General features: G+C 37.7%; 1 protein-coding gene across 9 annotated transcripts in view; it reads right to left on the bottom strand.

The window, feature by feature from the left end:
- Positions 1-22,307, bottom strand: part of LOC132092358 (SAM and SH3 domain-containing protein 1-like) — a 253,886-nt gene that overhangs the window by 66,904 nt on the left and 164,675 nt on the right. The window contains exon 1 of one of the 9 annotated variants that reach the window (XM_059498555.1): positions 16,780-16,890. The exons of 5 other annotated variants lie outside the window; for them this stretch is intronic. Coding sequence is in view for 3 of the 4 variants with exons in the window: in XM_059498551.1 (XP_059354534.1) it covers positions 740-841 (102 nt within the window). In the remaining variant the exon portion in view is untranslated. Of the gene's footprint in view, positions 1-484; positions 686-739; positions 1,304-16,779; positions 16,891-22,307 lie in introns of those variants that run through there. 3 more of the 9 variants (XM_059498551.1, XM_059498556.1, XM_059498552.1) reach the window with 3 other exon arrangements.

Here is a 22,307-nt window from a genome sequence, read left to right as displayed (position 1 = left end):
GCCTTGGGAGAGAATACAAAATACTAAGATAATTTTCCAAACTCAAAGCTATGGTGGCCAAGGAAATGGTTTGATCTTGTCAAATAAACACTAAAAAAAGCATCAGATAGGACAAAACTCTTCAAAATGTTTAAAGTCCTCGAAATGATAGTTAGATTTGGTTAAGTCTCTTAGCTAACCAGTACAGAGAAAAAACATGGATTGTTTAATATATATATATGCACTAATATAGTAATATTGTTGCAATGCTCGTTATGTGGCCCGGTTTTCAATGTTGCCATCTTACAAGTAACCACTAATTTCGTAACTAAATAGTTACTTCTAAGAAAATAAGGATACTGTACTTGCAGTCGGTCATTAGACTTGAATTAAAACAAGGAAAACATATTTTAAGTTCTGTGTTGTGTATGAGTTACGTTGCGTAGGCTATCCGACGACGCACGTGCGCAAGCTTACAAAAATAACAAACATTTCAGTTACATACCATGTGATACGATTCCCAGGAGATTTCTAAACTTCTCAATGCCTCTCAACAGACCGAACCATAAAGCTTCAAGTTCACAGCGAGCAGGAAGTTTACTGAAGTTGTCCTGACGCTCCTGTGGGCTGCTTTAACATGCGCTGGGCATCAAAGCACCACCACTACACACAATGAGCTCCAATAAATTAAGCCCCTTGGGTTGAAGGACTTTTCTCAAGTTGCCTTCGTGTGACACCCCTCCCCCAACTCCAAACTTACCAGCATCCCCATCACATCCGACCACAGACGGGAGAAACTGTCCGATGATGCGGCGCTGGCCGCCTGCGGCTCTTCGGGAGAGAACACTTGATCCTCCTCCATTGTCAAAAACTGCTGGATTTACAGCCTCAAATTTCACGTTGATGAATGTTAATCCTAAAACCATCAAATATTTCCAGAAGTCTTTTAAATCTGAGTTAGCATTTCGCTATTCCATAGTGCGTGTTCAAAGGTCAAAGCAAAGTATTCCGTTAAAGTACAGAAATACATATTAATCAAGGTCGCAGATATGTTTTCCATTTAAATCCAGCTGAGCGCACACCGTGCGGAGAAACTTCAACTCAAGTATAGCCGGACAGATTTCAGCGATTCACTTGGCACTTCGTCGGTGCGAACCAACCCAAACTTTGGGGAGTTATCTTTAGTGTGCTATATAAATAGTCTTAATAATTACAATACATAAATACAATCAAAGCCAATCCCGACGAGACAAACAACGTTCCGAAGTACCTACGACATCACCATTCGGCTACAACACTGACGAAAACGCCCGGAGCGGACTTTTGCGCTTGAGTTTTCCAGTCTCCCCCTCTTCAGCACAATGGTTTAATCCGCCCAAACAACACACGGCTCTCGCGCTTCACTGCCACAAAAGGGACAAACTGATCCTCGCTAACTTTACCAACACACGAAGGTAAACAAGAGACCTTTGGAAAAGGGCATCTCTCCTTTCGCTTTTCCAGCAATACTTTCCCCACTATAAACAGACACAAAAGAACAAAGCGACATTTTGATCACAATGCTTTCAAAAAACAAAAGCCCATGAGAACATTATTTCAGAAGCATGACGTTATTCATGTTCTATTCATAACATTTCAAAGCACGTCTGAAAGTTTTACACAGCAGTGTACTCTTTTTGACTTAGGATATATATATATATATATATATATAATGTTAAAATTTGACTGATACACACAATTTACTGTCCTTGCAACAACAAAAAAACTTCTAATGAAATATATTTTATTTTACATTTTGTCTAATATGTGTTAGCTAAAATAAAATAAAAAAATAAATAAATAAATAAAAATTATATATATATATATAGTCCTTTCAGTCACAAAGTTAATTTAGTAGGGGGAAAAAAACGATGGTAATTTCATCCTCATGTAACATAATCTGTGACATCATAATCTTTCAAAAGATCTTGTAATGTGGCATCTGACCATTGTGGTTGTCCTGGAGGGAAGATTTAAGGCACAGTGGTTTCACTAATCTAACTAACATCTGAGCTCCTGTGTAATTTGAGCTGCAGTAAGACAGACAACAGGAAAGAATTAAATAAATGTGCACTTGGATATTTCTCCTGTCAGGCCTGTGCAAAAATGGGATATGCGTGTCTGCTCTTCTTCTCTCCTCTTTCTGTCTCTGATTCCCAGAGACACATTCTCTGAAACAGTTACAACTATCTAGTCTGGTGATAGATGCCAGAACAGCCTGAAAGAGAGAGAGAGATGGAAATTGAGAGTGAGTCCCTCTTGTTCTATGTGATAATTCCTCCTTTAGTCATAGAGGGACAGAGAAAAACCATCCATCTATGCAGATCACACAAAAACATCTGAGTAGTACGGAGTATGCTTGAATCTCAATAATAAAAAATATTGTACCATCTACATTATACTAACTTAAGTCACCTCTCACACACACACAAAGACAAATACACACTTACTCAAATTAAATGAATGTGTATTGTAGCTAGAGGTAAAAGGGGAATTACTTTCCCAGACAGGGAAACAGACTTAACAGCTGCTAAAAAGGCTTAATGTTTATAGCCTAAACATATAAAACACATGCTCAACTCTCTTTCAACCAAGACACATTTACATGATCTTTTATGCTCAAATACACATACACAAGTTCATTAACTTTCTAAAATTCCTCTGAGGAACATGGTTTGATTCGATATTCTGGAAGTGCTTTACCAGATTTCTGCTACTGTATGCGTGATTTGCACAAGGTTTGCTAAAAAAAATTATGTCAATCAATTTGGATCACAGAGGACCATGAAGAGGTCAAAGCATCGGGTCACTTTGTGTATGTAAGGGAGTTCCCTGCTGAGTAAACAGAGTTTCTAACAGCACTAAATGGTAGAGCAAAGGTAATGCTCTATTGTTGAGATGCCATCCGGATTCAAACCAAAGTGTGTTGTTACACTAAAGGAGCTGTAACCTGCAGGGATTGCAAAACACTTCCACACAATACTTGAGGAAACACTTAACTCAATGCCAGGCTACAGGGGGCCAACAGAGCATAAAGACTTTAAGGAGGGAAAGTCAACACAGCTGCACCCAATTCATCCAATTCATTCAACTACCTATAAATAGAAATACATCAAATATGGGAAAGTGGCTCTATAGACTAAAACACGTGAGTGTGTCATTGTCTGCAATGAGATCATAAAAAACAATCATACCAGACATAATGAACACACAAAATTGCTTTGACCTGTAAAACAGGGCTTATCCCGTGCTAATGATTGAAATCTTTTTTGCTCATCTCTCTCTGCACCTGTGGCACTTATGGTGTTGTTGTTTTGTAAGACACACACAGTGGCTCTCTTGCAGCACAGTGATTGGTATTCCAGTGATCCACATGCTTGGTGGCGGAACTACTGGGGCCAGTTTGGCCCAGCACACTGGATCTGTTTATATGGAAAGTGCCAAAATGTTGGCCACCTGCAGCCTCCGGTTCTGCAGACGGCAAAACATTCACTGTTTTGCTATGATAAGCAACTTCAACTAAACTGATGAAGTATGGATATGTCTTCTGAGCATAGGTTAACATCTACAGCTTTATCCACAGAGCCCTCAGTGTTGCTGAATGTTTGGATCTGCATACATTTGGGGTCACAATTATTTTTCAAAAGGAATTGAACATTTTATTCAGAATGAGTGCATTAATTTGATCAAAAACACATTTTAATGTTACAGAGGAGATAATTTCTAAAGGATCATATGACACTAAAGACTGGAGTAATGGCTACTGAAAAGTCAGCTTCACCAGTCAGCTTTATTATATTTTAAAATATAATATAATAAAAAAAACTATTATTTTAAATTATGATAATATTTCACAGTATTACAGTTTTGGATGTATCTTTGATCAAATAAATACTGCCTTGGTAAGCATATGAATTTTCAATTAAAAAACAAATATTAGACTGCATGTTAGGTCCAATGACATATATATATATATATATATATATATATATATATATATATTTTTTTTTTTTTTCTTCTTTTCTGTTTTCTCCTTTTCTCTCTCTACCCCTTTACTTCCCATATGCAGGAGTTAATGGCTGACACCTGATCCCAATGATTGGTGATCTGATGTGATTACAGGAGGACGGGAAGCATGAGGATTTAAGCAGCACCATTGCACAGCACAGGGTGTGTGTGGAGGCTGTGTCGTGAGGATTCTGTTCTCATGCTTTATTAGTTGTTTTGATTGCTACTTTGTTGATTGATTCCTTTACAGTGTATTTGTGTTAACACTCTTCTGGTAACTGGAGCCTATGACAAGGAATTTGGTTTGTTTTGGAAGTTATTAAACTTATATTGTTAATTTATTGGGGGTGTGTAGTAGAGAGGTGGGTGCTATTTTCTTTATCATGTTTTTGTCCTGTTTATGCTAGGCAGGAAGTTAGCTATTTTTGTGTATTCTTTTCTTTGTTAGTTTCTCCCAACTAGAACTGATATAAAAAAAACCTGCTTTTGATATTGAATTGATTGTTGTATTGATTGTTAGCTTTCGTTAAAGGTCTGGGGTTGGGAACTGAACCTTGCTGCCTCCACACATCACTTTTTTTTATTCCATTTCATTACCAGTTCCTTTAATCCTAGACCAACTAACGGCCTAAAAGTCAGTCTTCAGCTATGGAGAGCTCAGAACGATCATGCTCTTTGTTCTTCTAATTCAGAGATGTCTGCTGGAGGTTTGACTTCTGGGAAAAAACAAAACAAATATGGGATGAAAAAGTGGGTTACCTTATCCTAATGTAATCTAACCAGGTCATTTTCATGAGGGATATTTGGATAAAATCACTTGCAGACATCACTAAAAGCAATAAACTGAGATGGTGACCATAAACATTTAATGACCTTCTGCAACAGGATATGTAAAGCTGCCACTTTAATTAAACTGAGATTTATGAGTGTGTATTCATAAGACTTCATCTATACAAAATAAGCACTTTAAAAGATGTTTGCATACAGTCCTTAAATCTTTAAAGAAAATGGTGTAAAAATGATTAGGCATTCTTTTTAAATTGTAAATCAATGGTGAAGCAATGAGCATATTCTATACAATTTCCAGAAATCGTGTAAAGCGTTTCATTTGGTGGAATTCACCCAATGACACACAGCACTGTCAGAGATCAGGAAGGTGTCATGTTACCTGAGGATCAGTCAATAATATGGGTGGTTTTCCAACAGCAGCCAGTAAAAAATACCAAAATTACTATTATAACCATTCTTATATTATTACCATTATAATATTATATATATATACATACATATATACACACACAAACAAATTAGGGCTGCACGATAAATCGCATGATTGTGTTTTTGCGCAGCTTGTCAGTGGACAACAGCTCTGTGTAGTAAATGCTGCTCTATGTGAAAGCACTCACGAGATGGATATTTACCTATGATTACAGAACAGGCTTTACTGACAAGATGCGCATTAAATATTGCATGAAATTTATCGTGCAGCCCTAACATAAATGACCATTGTAATTGTTCATAAACTTCTTTGCATAAACTTGGTATGTCCCCTTAAGTCACTCAATGTGTTTCAGAGAATTGTTTTCCTAAAACACTTGCTTTTGTCATTATACTCAACTTTTTCGGTGATCCAGGCACTGGAGGGTACAAAAATACTGGGATCATTTATCCCTGTTTGGCTGTTTTGTTCATGACTGAGTAAACCTGCTATTAGCTGAAGTATTTCTTTAAGTTGCATTAGTCTGGCACACTGGAACTCAGCATTTGAGCCATCCAGTAACCAGCCGTCCATGTGCAATCACATTCATCCAGAGATTTGCTGGCAGACTGGCTGAGGTTGAATTCCATTCATCAAATGGCATACACATGTAACTTTTGATGGAATAACAAACCTTAAATCAACAGTTTCTAATCTTTCAGAAGAGCAATGGCATGTTCTCCACACAACGACACCATAATACCACTATGTGTCTGGTAAATCTATCATCCTGGTATTCATTTCTCTGTAAGGAAACTTTAGTCTAGGACAAATAATCTGTTTTACACAACAATGTGCACAGCCACTAGTGTGCCCAATGTAATCACAGTGTGAACTATTCATTTCCACACAGAGCCACCTGCTGGTTGACATCACAACTGCAGGCTAAATGTACCAATTTGGAAAATCGGAAAGTATAACAGACAGAGTACTAAGATTAGTTTGGAATGAAAGTAAAAAACATTATGTCTTACTTATAGTTACGCTATGTTATTGGGATATAATAACAGTTGTGCTGCTTCTTTTTGTGGAAACAATGATACATTTACATTAGAATAAAAATTTTAAAGTACAGCAATTAAAAAATAATAATAATTGAAAGTAAAAGTATACACACACACACACACACATACACACACACACACACACACACACACACACACACACACACACACACACACACACACACACACACACATATATATATATGTGTTGTTTAACCTACAGCAATAGTAATGCTGAACATGTTGACTATGTTAGTAAGAAGAAGATAAAAAACATGTTTGTTTCAGGTTTTCCATTGTCTTCATTATTGTGATATTTTCTTAGGGATTCCCACAGCTAGTCACAATGAGAACTTCACAGACCCATAGCAATTAATAAAAGCCTGACAGAATCTTTCACATCCTTGTGAAATACCCAGATGTGTGTAATAATCACGAGAAAAAACAGCTGTTCTCCACACATAGGACTTAGTAGCATATAGCACATATGGTTATTTCTTTCAGCTTACTCTGGGTTTGGTACAAGTTAGTGACAACACTTGCAAAATAAATGCCTGTTAACATCAAAGACAATAAACATAACAAGTTAGACCACTGGTCTATAACAATAACGGCACAGAGGAATGATTTTGTGTTAATTCCTTTTATATTTTTTTTCCTGCCAATCAGAACCCATCATGCTTTTAAGAGCTTTTAAACATTAAAAGTCTAAAACTAGTCTAAAACAAGTTGAAACAGAAGACTTAGGCTAATGCAAGTTATTTTATAGCCATGTAGACACTGTGAATACGAATGTGAATCCCCTAAATTTGTGTGTGTATGGAACAGAACTCACTCTCAAAATTGCAATGATTGACACAATGACAATAATGTTCTGGCATCCCGCGTTTGCTATCTGCTATTTTTGACCAAAGTAGTATAACAGTGCTAAAAGACTTATGCAAACTGATTTTAACTTAAATATGTCATAAACAAAAAGTTTTTCAGTTTGGTTCCATTCACACTGAATACAATGTTTTGTAAGATTGTTGTGTCACAACCTGAATTTCTCAGGAGTTAATTCAGTTGTAGAAAGTGGCTGTCACACCTATAAATGACTGAACTGTGAGTGTGCAAAACAGTATTAATACTAATGGTGAACTAACAACCAAATTTAGTTGTAATAAAAAAATAAAAAAATAAAAAAACATTTGTCCTTTTAAATTCTCCAAAATTGCCTTCATTCACATGTAAGTGATGCATCAGAATGAAGTTTTGTGGTAATCACCATTATGCCACAAATGCTGTCACCTAAGATTAACTAACTAAGATTAAAAACTGGGTCAAGTGCACAATAAATATTAATGCCTGTCCTGAACATGTTATGTGATGTTGCGCCACACCATCCTGGAAGAGGCCAGTCCTCCAGATGCTGGTGTTTGTCTGTCTCTGCTTCCAACCCACAACAAACAGACCTGTTGCCACAGCAACCAATCCACTGGAGAGTGAAGTTACATTCAAGAAAAATGTTGTACTTGAAAAATGTACTTCTTTTCTACGGAGAAAATGAAGAGAAGAAGAGCAAAAGAAGGAGGCAAGGTGGGGAGACCCAGAATCAGAGGGCGAGAAACTGAATTGACTACCTGCCAAACACAAGCAGAGGGGAGGAGGACACAGGAGAGGTGGAGAGCAGGAGGCCGCTGGCCTGAGGTGCTTGGCTCAGGTTTGTTAGTGTGAGGGAGTGATGAGAGCTTGCTGTGGTCACTGGCCATCTACTGTCATAAAAACATGCCTGGTACCATCAGTGGTGATGACAGGGATATAGGCACTCTATGCCATGGGTCCTGTGTGTTTGAGTGTGGGTAGGACAGATCTGCTCTCGACCTCAACCACAAGGGTCAGACCACAGCTGATTTCTATAGAAACAGAAATAATATTTCAGCCATGGGTTTTGCACAATGAGTGCCCTTAATTACATATAGGGATTTTTAATTCACTTAAAAAAAAGAAAAGTCGAATTATTATAAAACAGAAGTATATATGTACACACACACACACACACACACACACACACACACACACACACACACACACAAAATGACGATAGATAGATTATATATATATTATTTCTGATTCAATCCCACAGTTGTTGTACTTTACAAGTTCAAAAGCAGAGTTTGCACTTGTAAGGAAACAGCTCCCCCTGGGGTCATGAATGCAAACCCAGAGAAAACACACACACACACACATAGTCCAGAATGTGTTTTATGTCCCCAGCCCCCCCCCCCCATTTTTCACCAACAAAATCAACAGCTCTAAACACACAAAATGTCTTTACCAGGCTGACTGTAAAATCTCTATGAGTTTACAGAACAAGAGTTTTACTGGTTACAACCATCATTTATAAAAATAAAATAAATCAGATACCACTGACATAAAACAAGTCACAGTTGTTATAACTTCACAGACAGATTAAACAGGGGTCCTTTAGTTTGTGGTTAAGGAACATGAACACTCAAATATGGGCTACTGCAATGAAGTATTTAAGGTCAGACACTCAGAACTCAATCTCTCACACACACATACTAGCATTTGTCAAACTCATTGCCCTCAAGCAAGCAGGGATGAATCTTTTACAAAACATAGTTTTGACCTCAATTTCTGATTGTACGAGGCACTGTAAAATGCGAATAAACATACAGATCTGGCCAGACATTATACTTAAGGGGAAACAGGTATCTGTTACTGAATATGAAACTATTTATTTAACAATAATTCCTTTAAACAAACTGCTGTATCTCTCATTATATCAAATTGATGCTTTGCAGCATTTTTCTTACTTGTTGTAACAAAATGCCTCTCATATTCTTAATCTTATTACTTTTTATCTCTATCTTTTTCTTAAATAAAAAGGCTAAAATATTATAAAATTTAAAATACTATAAAAATTATAACTTGACATGAAAAAAAATCAAGAGAGTTTGTCACAAACAAATTTCAGTAATTTGACTGTTTTGGAATCTCCTTTTTTCTCTGAAAACTGAAGCCTTTTCAATAACGCAGTGTAACTGCACGACCATTGGTTCGTGCAGTGAATTAAAAAATGAACCAATGGCTTGCCAACAGAGCTGCATGAGCCTATGGCAAAGAAGCCCACCAGTGCCTGCCAGAATGGGCGGGCCATCTGGCTATATAAGCAGGCACTTCGCCATAGGATCCTCAGGTTACTTTGACTGAAGCGACGACTGAATTGTGCAGCCAGATAACACGGCCAGCAGCGCAGTACTCATTCCCGTATCTCAGGGAACCAAGGTTATGTTAGTAATCGAGTACGTTCCCTATCGATAATTCAATCGTACTGTATCTGCTAAGACGCTATGGGGAACCAGTACAATCCTGCCGTGCTATGCTAGAGGAACGACTAATACTTGAACTTGCCTTGAGCACCAAATGGGGCCCAGAGGGACCAAGTATTTTGCAGGGAATCCCCGCAGGAGGCAATAGGGCCAAACTCGCAGATGTCGGCCCAGCGCTGAGTAATCGTTAAAAAGAGAAATTGTACAGCCTCGGAACCCAGAGGGAGCCAAGAGCATGCAGTGAAGAAGGCAAACGCCTGAAGCACTGGTTTCGCCATATGGCGAGACTAAGTCTGTTTAAGCAGAAAGGACCTAAGCCTGTAAGGCTGGAACATCCAGATTATAAAACCTGCACTCTAAAAAATGCTGGGTTATTTCAACCCAAGTTTGGGTCAAATTTGGACTAACCCAACTTTTGTGTTTAAAATTTTATGTAAAAATTTAGCCTAACGGTTGCATTACTCTATATTTGACCCAAAGCTGTGTTGAAAGCACCTGCACAAATTTCTGCAATGGACACACTGCTAGACCAAGCCCAAGAAGAGGCATAGTAGGTCCAAAGAAGAGTATGCTAGTGCGATAGCATGGATTATCCATTTGGAAAGTCTCTGCTTTGTGACCGGAGGCCCTTTGGTGTGGTCACCGAAGCATACATATATATGCTTAATATATATTCTCAATGCCCTGATGGGGCAGAGTTAATTCAGCTCTTGGTCTTGCTCCGAAGGAGGATGTGCTGAAAGAGCTATTACCTGTGCTCTGAACGGAGTCAAGAGTACTTTAGGTACATAACCATGCCTCGGCTTCAGGACGAACTTGGAGTCGTTGGGCCGAATTCAAGACAGGTGGGGTTAAGTGTCAGTGGAAGAAGGTCATGTAGGGATGGTGATAGGGCGAGGTGGGTTGAGCCTCCTAGACCTTTTCAAAAAACAAACAACTAGGTTGTTTCTGCGAACTGACTGGCCAGCTATAGGAGCGTGTGAGGCTGCTCTGACTGCTACATAGACCTTGAGCGTAGAGGAAGAACGACCCTTATCCAAAAGCTCCTGCAGGAAGGACAATATCAGAGATATATTGCAGGGAAATGCAGGGAAATCTAATCAAATCAAATTAAAAAAATGTACATGCAAAAAGTTCATACAAAATCCAAACTTCCTTGTCCCCCATTGCTCTTTTCCTGCTTGTATGCTAGTTGGCATCATCAGAAAGCTCCTGCTCTATTTACTCAGGCAGACACCCTCTGAGCGTTTGATAATGCCTGGGGGAGTGACAGAGATGCGTTGGGCTTTGATTGCTTCTGGCTGACTCTGAAAGCATGCTGTGCAGGGCAGTTCAAGAGATTACAATCTATTCCGCAATAAATCATCTGAACAGCGCACCAGCCAAGATCAACTCGACTCAACCTTCCATATTAATTCAGTGCCAATGTTGATGTCAACTATTGATTAATTATGTTAAAGGTGAAGTGTATGTTTTTTCTATAATAAATACTTTCTCATCCCAGCTTAATATGCTAAGACAAGTTAAGTAAGCCATTTGTAGGTTGATTTCCCAGAAGAAAAACATTTTAGCATATGTTATCATTTCAAAAAGGTACAATGTGAACTGTTTTTCATGACGTGTAAAGTGAAGAGTAGCCGGGTGGTGAAAGTGAACGGTGTGTGTTTGGACTCCTGCTGCCTGTGGGCAAGAAAAGAGGAAAATGAAAACAACTCTTTTAATGGGCTGTTTCAATCTCCGCTCCCAAAACACCTATTCCCCCTCAGGTAGTCTTCCTCTATTAATATACTACGGCGGCCGGACGCCAACAAACACAATCACACACTGCAACCCACTTAACTCGCCGCTGGGGGTGGAGGATAAAAGAGAAAAGAGTTTCTAGGTACAAGTTTGCTGGCACTGATCAGGATGGGCTTGACATTATGAGCCCCATTATCCAAGTTTTTAATGTGGGACTGAAATTCATAAACACATCAAACTCAGCGGGAGCTTTCAGACACACAATTAGACCTGGCTGTTACAGCAGGCAGCAAAATAACAATCATTAGTCCAAAGGGATGTAGAAGCTGTGTCAACATCTCTGCAGCTACATGTGTGCCCACCTAAGAACGTTTTGTGTCTGTGTGTACGTGTGTGTATATAGCGAAGCAACAAAGTATTTCTTTTTTTTTTTTACTGGAAAATCCATGTATCATCAAAACACTGCTCTGCCAGATTACACAAAGTCTAAACCCTTTAAAATAAACGAACACTGGTTTGAGTGTCTCTGGCAGAACTGTGAGTTCATAGTATTGTTGTGTCTTTAATTATTTTGTTGCAATGTTTCCTGTATTGCTTATTCTGAATGGCCACAGTATCCTCACAAATAACTACCATAAAGTCCAACTGATTTAGTCAGATTCAATTAGTCAGAAGCGAATTAATCTTATGACCAGGTCCTTTTAATGAACCGTTCAAGACAACTCAAGTATATTCGGGAGGTATCAGTTTGAATCAGTATGACAAATCCTTTTCTGAATGAACTCACTGAACTGGTAACTGGATCAACATCTGATTCACATGTCTAACTAAAAGTTATCATTGCTGCAAGTTATTGTAACTACAATTTATCATTATTTGAAGTGATACACAGCTCAAAATTAAGTTTTGTGTACTTAAGGTTTACAAAATGCAAATCAGTATAATTACAGTAATTCTGTTTATATTTCAACATGTAGTTAAAGATTAACATCTGCAACTTTTTATATCTATCTATCTGTCTGTCTACTAGTTTGCCTACGGTCTCTAAACATTAGAGACAGACACAGACAAATCGACAGACAGAAATTTAAATGTACCAACAGACTGATAAATAGATGACAGACAGACAGAGATAGGTAGACATACAGACAGACAGCTAAATAAATGGCAGGACAGTCAGAAAATGTGGCAGGCAGGCAGGCAGGGCGGTCTCTGTTGGCATCGCTGAGATTCAGTACGGAGTAATGAAAGCAAACCAGACAAGACAAAACCAGATATAAACCAGACACACCAGTGATGTGCACATACTCACAAACACAAATGCAAACACAGAGTGTGGAAAAGAATTGAAGAATAAAACATCTGCTAACAATATGAACCTGACATTATGGCATTCTCAATTTGTACAATGATGCCAATAATAAGTTACAATTATAATGTTTCCTATCAAATCAACATCAAATGCAAAATGTAAATTATGCATAATATAAAACACAATAAACCTTTTGGACATTTATTGGGAGTTTATTTTTTCATCCAACGTTTGTTTTCAGTTCTGATTTTAGTTATCTTTATTTTCACTCTCCTGTAAATTTACAGCTATATGACAGTCACAGATAACTACATTGTCAGCAAATTCATTAAACCCATAGAATATAATGATAATATGACAAATATGAGAAATTCGTAATGGTGGTATATGTGGTCTCCATATTTCAAGTATTTAGGGAATAGTGCCATCTCACATTATGCCATAAACATTGCTCTCTTTATCCACATACTTTTTTAAAAATATAAAGTATCAAACATATGAAAACAAATAGCCTATTCTGATATCTTTCCATATCTTGGAGTCCAAGTATAGTTATGCTATATATACATATACACACAAACTCAATAAACTGTAACCGTTGAACTGACACATGCTGTGTCCTCATTGTACTTTTATCACAAAATCTGTTGAAATTAAGTTTGATAACCTAGCACAACATATTTTATTCTGCTCACCCCCACAGTTTGTGCATGATGAAGCGGTGTGTGTGTGTTGAAGTACTGGTACAGGCCTGTGTGCTTGACTGCTACTACATGGCACTACTGTGGCATGAGCTCATTGCTGAACAGCATTTCTGTCAGTGAATAAAACAAAAGCCATTCCTGTCTCTCATTCTACATGTTCACTCATATGGGCAGCATCAGAGCATTAGTATTTTTTGTGCGTGCGTGGTGAATGCTGTCAGTGTGTAAGAGGGTGGTGAGCGACGCCCCACTCGTCACAGGTGGAAAGCAGGAGAATGGGAGTGTCACACTTCATTGTCTTCAGGCACACGTACAAGAGACGTGTCTATACAGCACATGTGCAACCAGTTTGTGATGGGACTGAATATTGATACAGCACTTTCACACCTTTTAGTAAAAACAGCACATAAGATATTTGATTTACACACATTTGCATGAAGTCACACATACTGTACACACCCTTACATGCACAATTTCATGGCTCTGTGGTGTGCCACAGCTACAGAACAGAAACACCCATGTACATCACTGGTGTGGAATGAAGTGATATGACTGGCTTACAGTCCAATGACACACTCCAGAAGATACTCTCACTGTACTATAGTGCAGATAACCGTGTCACCAATATGTCACCAAAGAATCCCTGCAACATAGACACACACTAGGACATTTCTAAGCTAATGTGGTTCACTGCCGTTTCAGTTTCTGTAAAGGCTTCGGTTTGGATAAAGTCACCACACATCTGGAGTATGACACAGTTTTGAAACCCCATTCAGCAAACGAAAGCTTCTCTCTCCCCCTGAGCACTCAAGAAACACACTCAATGTCAGTTCTCTCTCCACAAACACATTTACTAAGATATTCAAATAGGGACAACATGTTAAATCTTAATATTTAATTAAGTAAAAGTCTATAATTAGCCCTTCAAACTGTAACCCCTACACAACATTTTTGAGAAGAGCCAAACACACACACACACACACACACACACACACACACACACACACACACACACACACACACACATTGAAACTGCGATGCTTTATTAACAGAAACAGAAATTGTTTATAAATGTATTTACTGTCACAATTGATCAATTTAATGCATCCTCGCTGAATAGAAGTTTAATTTGCCGAAAAACAAAAAAAACTTTTGTTTTCACAAATGAAGACATCCCAAAAAGGAGGTTATGGGAAATGTTGTCAGGCTAAGCTCACTTTTGGGTAAAACTTGCCCAAAATATGCTCAAGTAGATACATAAACACACACACACACACACACACACACACACACACACACACACACACACACACACACACACTTCACCCAAAAATACCATCCCTAAAATAAGTTATGTCTACAGCAGAGGAGGATGGGAGACTTGATTATATGCTGTCTGCGACACACTCCTGTATTATTGGAAATGACATCATCAAGCTGATGTTTGGGTTAAAACACAATATCTACAATGTATAATTTCCGACTAAAGCTATGAAAATAACTACAGCAATGTTGGAAAATTAAACAGGCATCCATGCAAGAGTCAGCAAGAATGGCTAAGCAGGTTGCTAGGGTGTTCTGAGTAGTTGCTATGTGGTTTTTTGCCCAAGAAGAGTGCAGAGTGCTGCCCCAAAATATTTTTGGGTCTATATAGGGCTCAGGTCCCTACTTTAAAGTTTTTTGATGGAGCTATTGTGGAGAAAATTGCAAGTCAAATGATTTAGAAAAGTAATAGCACACCTCTCCTCAACAAGCTACAATATTTGAGGTATCTTTTATGTCAGAAACATTGTGGGACGAGTTCCGCACTAAATTGCAATACTTAGGATTAGAGGTTTGTCCAAATCCCTAACCGTAAGTATAGGAAATAATAATAGTTATGCTTGTTTAAGCAAAGCCCACTAATAAACATTCATGCAAATGGCAGAGAACAGGCTGTCTGTGTGTATTATGACAGTTCTGAAGACACAGATACAGCTAATCAGTAATGCAAACACAGATGCGCCATGTGCACATGTCTCCGCATACAGAACAATGAATCCCAAAATATTCAAAAGAGGAGACTTTACAATGGATCATAGCAGGGAACAGCCGGCGAGCAGGTACCAGCTACAATTGTCATGGCAACACAGCTCCGATCAGGACAGGGTGCCAGTTATGGCTATTCCACTGATGAAACTACCAGCGGTTGAGGCAAATCACTGTCATTTTCTCTTTCTCTCAGCTTGTAGTTTGTGGAGTGTGTCTAATTTTTTGCAAACTATTTCATTCCTCTCTCCCTCCTTAAGTCTCTGCTTTCTATTTTCATCCTGAATTGATCCAGATGCTGTTGGACGTCTTCCAGACAGGAAGTCTAACACAAGGGGCTTTGTATATGTGTGCATGTGTGTCTGAATGCTTGTTAGTGAAATTTCATTGTCAGTGCAAAAGCTGTCGTCACAGCACAAACATAACTCATTGTCTAACTTCCTTTCCTGTTTGAATACAAACTGCTGGGTTATCGTGTATGGATATACATATACAAGTGGGTGTCTCACAACTTCATTGTGTCCATTCTTGTGCTTTTGCTTCTGCTAGAGATGTTGCTGGGTGTTAACAGTGCAAATCAAATTCACATTTGTAGGCTGCTTACTTCTATAGTCGATAGCGAATTTAACTTATGCATAAAACCTCCATCCAATGACAACAAAATCGTCAACTCCTGATACACTTGCACTAAAAATCAATAAAAAATTACAAGAAGCCTTTTATTCATACAGTACTGTTCAACAGTTTGGGGTTGGGAAGATTTTTTTATGTTTTTAAATAAATATCTACCAAGGTCACCAAGGCTGCATTTATTTGATCAAAAATACTGCCAAATACTGTAATATTGTGAAATATTATTACAATATATGTTGTGAAATATATATATATATATATATATATATATATATATATATATAGTGCCCCATAGACTTCCACTGTACATGTAACATGTAACTGTCAGCATTTCTTTTTTTGGTTTATTTTTTTTTTTTTCAACTGAAGAATGAGAATATACATTTAAATGTTTTGTGGTAGTTAACAACATGGCACAGATACTGTTTAAAAGAGCAGCCACAGACTAATGACAGAAAGAGATCACTACATCACTAAACAACATCATTTTGTACTGCACTCAGTACAATATCCACTTATATCCACAAACTGAAACACTGCATGACATACGAGAGCAAAACTCTTAAACTTTCTATGACTCTTTATCATTTCCCAAACTATGTATGTAAGCAGCCTATTATTATATTCGCCAGAGTGCTACAACTCTACTTTGAGTGATTCTCTTGAGAATATTCAAACATTAATATTCAACACAATTACAGGCTGTAAAAGTTTCCACTGGAGTTTAAGAAGGACTCACCGCTGTAATAGAGATCTTTGCTTTAATGTCACTCAGAATAGACAGGTCTCCCTCCTTCTTTCTTTGTCTTTCTTTATTTCTTTTTCTGATCTATTGCTCTCTCTAAACCTCCCTCCTCTTTTCCAAGTTCCCTCCTCCCTCAGTACAGCTTCTTCCACGCCTGCGCTCTCTCTCTCTCAGGACGGTGGGGAATTAGAACAATGCATGGAAGGAGAGGGGAGCTGAAATCTGGATAACTAGACATGAACCCCACGGAATCATCTTCTCAGATTATAAACATTAACATGTTCTATACACAACACAATTCTCAGCCGAAATGAATCTTAAAAGTGACAATAAATATGCACACACACACACACACCCATCCATCCATATAGACCAGAGCAGCGAAACATCTCTGGCTGTAGTGGAGAGTAAATGGGTTCAAGTTGGGCTCTGTGCTGATTGGCTCCAGTGGGATGACTGGCGTTTCCTGTTACAGTTAACCACTGCCAGCATCCTCCCTTAAACTTTAGAACACAGCCCAAAGGCAAACACACACACACACACACACACACACACACACACACAATCTTTCTTTCTCTTTCTCACTGAAGAACTCTCATGTATACATGAACCACATACAGTGAAGGAAAGTACGATATTTCATGCAGGAAAACCAGCAGTTGCTGGAGTGAGTCAGAGTACAGTTTATTCAATAAAAAGGAGTGAAAGAGGGAAATAAATAAATACAACATTAAAAAAAGGCCATTTATGAGAACCGGTCTTATACAGATTTGGGAATGCAAACACCAAATAGCTAAATAATAATAATAATAATAATAATAATAGTAATAATTGTATGTATATATATATATATATTTGTGAGTAAGTTGCACTCACAAATCTTTCCTTGCTGCATTTTATTTATTTTCCCTTTGCTCTGGCCACCCACTATGATCTGCCAAGTTTCCCCCAAATACCAACAATATATCTTGTTGAGGGTCAAAGAGATCAGCCAGCTGATTGGCAGGTATTTCAAAAATTTCAGATAATATGAGAAAATAGCTGTCTATTTAGGAAACTGCCATTTAGGAAACAACATAAAATGAATAAAGTGAGGTGAAATGTTTCAAAAATGGCCCAATTGACAGAATGAGTGAATATGTAAAAGTACTTCAGTCACATCTTCTCTGCTTTTGACTTAAGCGCGTTTGCTTCTCCTGGATGATCTGAAGAAGCTCCAGTGAAACAGCAAGAAAAAAGTAAATGTTTTGTGTAATTGCAGGGAAAGAGAACAGCGGTTTTGAGTAATAGAGCCAAGAGAAAAACTTGCTTTTTCAAGGAATGCTGAGAGTCATCCCATGAATTATGGGTAATAATAGCATTTCTGTGCTCTAGTTTAGATTTAAACCCCTGTTCCAGTCTGGTATTAAGATGCTCTCCAGTCAATCCTGGCTCCTCTATGTCTACAAATCCAAATATCTCCAACAAAAACACCATGAAACAATACTGACATCAGCATCAAACCTGTTGAACTAGAAGTTGGACAATGTACAGCTCGATGGGTCACAATAAGGTAGCCCAATCAAATCAATCCAAACAAAAAATCTGTCATGATGCTAAATAACATTGATTAGATATATAAGAACATGAATACAGATCATACAATGACATGCAATATTATATGACCAATCGAAATGGTGGATATTCAAGTGCACATGCAGGCACAATAAAAATCATTATATTGTTTAACCCTACAAACTTCAAAAAAATAAATAAATCTTATATATGAAAATTACATAAGGCTGTTCTCAAACGTCTTCAAACTATTGTTACGGTTGCACACATATACATGTTGAAGTTATGCTTCCAGTCTTCATTTGAACAAAAGCACTCATCAAATTTAAACAAGCTTCTGTCCTACTTAATGCAATTTATATATAAATGTGTGTGTGTGTTTAATCGGAAGACTGTGACTAGGTTAGGTCTGACAAACAGTGTGTGTGTGGTAATTGTGTTCATTCTCCAGTGTGGACTAAGTGTATATGTGAGGGATATGTAAACACTGATGTTAATGTATGCGTGTGTGAGTTCCCTGACTGAACCAACACAATCCTCTCCACTCCTACTGTCGCTCTTCAATGACAAGCACTGATTGGCTTTTGTGCCTGACAGCAGGAGAGGTGCAGATGACTGAAAGATGGAAAGAAAGAGAGAGAGATGTAGCACTAGGTGGCAGCAAAGTATTATGAAAATCACTACGCGACATAAATAACTCAACGCATGCATCCTAATCCTAATATCACTCTGATCATAATGTCAAACCAGTACTCAAGACATTTCCTAAAGCTGCTTCTTACTGCACTGTTATATATTATAAAGAGAATACATTACAACAAACATATGCATGCTGGGGACAGAGATTATCGATCATGGTGTACCAAATTCACATAAATAGTGATAAATGAAATAAATTATTTAGCAAATTCAACTGAACACATACCAATCAATTACAAATCAATTTCCTACTGCTGATATTTCAGCCATCCTTAAAATGTAACCTTTTTAGGCATGACGTGACAAGCATCCAGTGAAGAGCAATTTGTTTGATCACACAAAACTGCTGTGTGAAAGTGACAGTCACAGACAATCAGAAGATCAGTTTGATGTATAATGCACGTTTCTAAGGAACAGGGTATTGGACTAACAAAGATTTTCGGTACAATGTTGTACAGTGTCTTTTGTAATTTAGGCACACAGTTTTTAAAGTGACAGTTTACCAAAAAATGACTTAAAAAAAACCTTAAGAGTACATAAAATATAATGCTTATAACTGTTAAATGACCTTGTACTGTGTCAGCTACCCATGTGATGAACTGCTTCAGACTCTTTGATCTCAGACAGCATTAGAGACAGAGCAAGATAATGTGAGATAAAGTGAGAGAGACTGCAGAAGAAGTATTGCCATCTGTCTTTACCTGTCTGTGATTACCAGAAGCAGGCCGACAGGGGAGATCTCTAGAGTGATGAGACGATGGATATAGGAAGAATTGTGAGGTAAAAGGTGAGAGTCAAGGGAAGAATAAAAGACTGGAATGAAGTGAGCGATACTTTAGAGAAGCGTGAGAGAGAGAGACTCTCTTGAGGATGAGTGTGAATGGTCTATCAGTGAGACTGGAGGTAGCCGGAGAAAGAGAGAGAAGATATCAGTTAAACTTAAAGTGTCTGGCTGAACCCCAAGTGTATTAACTGGCCAATATACTTTAGAATGCAAGAATAAGATCACCCTTAACCATAGTACAGTCTTATATTATGCTAAAGATGTCCAGATGACATAGTCTATAAGCAGGAGTTTGTGACAGTTGTAGAAAAGAATGAATGTGAGACTGGAAACCATCATTTTGAAGCTGAAGTGCATTTTTTATACTAAAATATAGTCTGAGGGTTAAAATATAGTTCCAAAGTCTGGGGTCACAAAGTTTTTAGATTTTCTTTTATAAAGAAATTAATACTTTTATTCAGCAAGAATGCATTACATTGATAAAAAAAAATGGCAGTAAAGACATTATGATAAAGATTACTATTTCAAATAAATCCTGTTCTTTTGAACCTTAATGATAAGAAACATTTCTTGGGCACCTAATCAGCATATAATGATTTCTGAAGGATTACATGAGACTGAAGTCTGGAGTAAAGGCTGCTGAAAATTCAGCTTTGCCATCACAGGAATAAATTACATTTTAAAATATATTCAAATAGATAGCAGTTATTTTTAATTCTAAAAATATTTGTGCAATATTACTGTTTTACTGTATTTTTAATCATATTAATGCAGCCTTGGTGAGCATAACATCTTTCAAAAACATAACAAACATTGCCTGGGAATGGGGTTTCAAAACTGTATATCACTTTCTTACTATAAACTCAGTTACCTTTTAATAAATAAAAAAAAAGAAGTAAAAGGTCTAAAATCTTAGAAAGACAGGAAGAGAATAAGAATAAAAAGTGATTCCAGATTTTATAACTCCACCTTAAAGAAATCAGAGCTACAGTATGAGCAAACACACACACACACACACACACACACACACACTCGTCAATCTTATCTAGGTCCTGGAGAGTGACAGTTTTGTCAAAACCCAATTTCGAGTTGGATGATAAAAATAAATTCCATCAAATGAGTGTGTGTGTATGTAATAGTGTTTGAAGAGCAGCTCAGCCTTTAATTGTAGGTGTTGTGTGTGTGCGTGTAATAAAATATGGATGCCGTTGTTCAGCGGTGGTGCTGTTCTCCATGAGTGATTTTAATTACAGATGGAGGGATAAACTGGCCTGAAAGACTGGACTCTGGTGCATGCACACACACACCACTAGTCAGCATGATGATGGATGACATGACATTAAAATGAGACAGGGCTAAAGCCTCTTTCAGGGTGAAAAAAAATGAATAGAAAGGTAAGTCTTAGGTTAAGAATATACAAAAGAAAACAATACCAATATAGAATTATCATGTTCCCCCTCACCGCATAAAGGCATGAGGGTTTGTTCATGTTGGGTTTCTCTACTAATTAATGAAAATTCATTTTGAAAATGTTTTATAATAAAGCCTCAAGCAACTCAGTGGCCCAAAAAACGACAGCCCTCTGAGTGGTAAAACCATTAGGCTGACTGACAGTGAAATGAGACTGTATTTCAGAAGCACTTCATTTAAATCAAGTGTAGTCTACGACTCACACAATGCTTTGTGTCAGCAATTCTTAATGTACAAGGATATTTCCCATCATGTGGCCTTATTATAGTTACCCAGGAAAAGCAGTGGATTCAGAAATGCAAAATGCAAAAAAGTCCTCTTTTCCCTACAAAATATGGTTTTAAGTTGTATAAAAGGGACAGCATAAGTGACTGTATGCTATATCAAAAAACACAACTTTCATGAGAGTTTATCTATTTCTCTTCATAAACATACACAAACAAAATCATTTCCCTAATCATGGAAACAGCTTATTTGTTTGTGTGTATGTCAGAGCTACTGTTTTTCTCACTTAATAAGCCCCTGTGGACACACACACACCTTGTTTTTTTGGCCATAATGAAATCCAGTGAACCACTATCTTCTAGTCATCATTCCAGGTTACTAAGGTCAAATGCATATCAGAACACCATGCATTAAAAATGTGTTATCCAAGCCTATGAATGCATCTTCAAAGGAAGTACAAAATATAATAGATATCACACAAAACCAGTACACTACTTTTCAAACGTTTGGTTTCAGCGAGTAATTTTTTTGTTGTTGGTATTTTGTATTTTATTTATACACATTTATTTTTTTTGTATTTGTGATGAGTGGGGCGGGGCCAAGAGCCGTGGGAACGGAGCGAGGGCAGTGGAGTTAATGATAATACATGACACCTGTGCCACTCACTGGTCTCGAGTCCTGCGGAGGAGCTCCGGAAGGATAAAAGGAAGAGTGATGACAGTGTTGCAGAGAGGACCAGGTCTGGACTTTATTTTGTGTTTTGGTTCTGTTTTTTCACGACAGTCATCCG

Source organism: Carassius carassius, chromosome 18 (assembly GCF_963082965.1).
Source record: "Carassius carassius chromosome 18, fCarCar2.1, whole genome shotgun sequence".
Lineage (NCBI taxonomy): Eukaryota > Metazoa > Chordata > Actinopteri > Cypriniformes > Cyprinidae > Carassius > Carassius carassius.
This window is presented reverse-complemented; position numbering and strand designations above follow the sequence as displayed.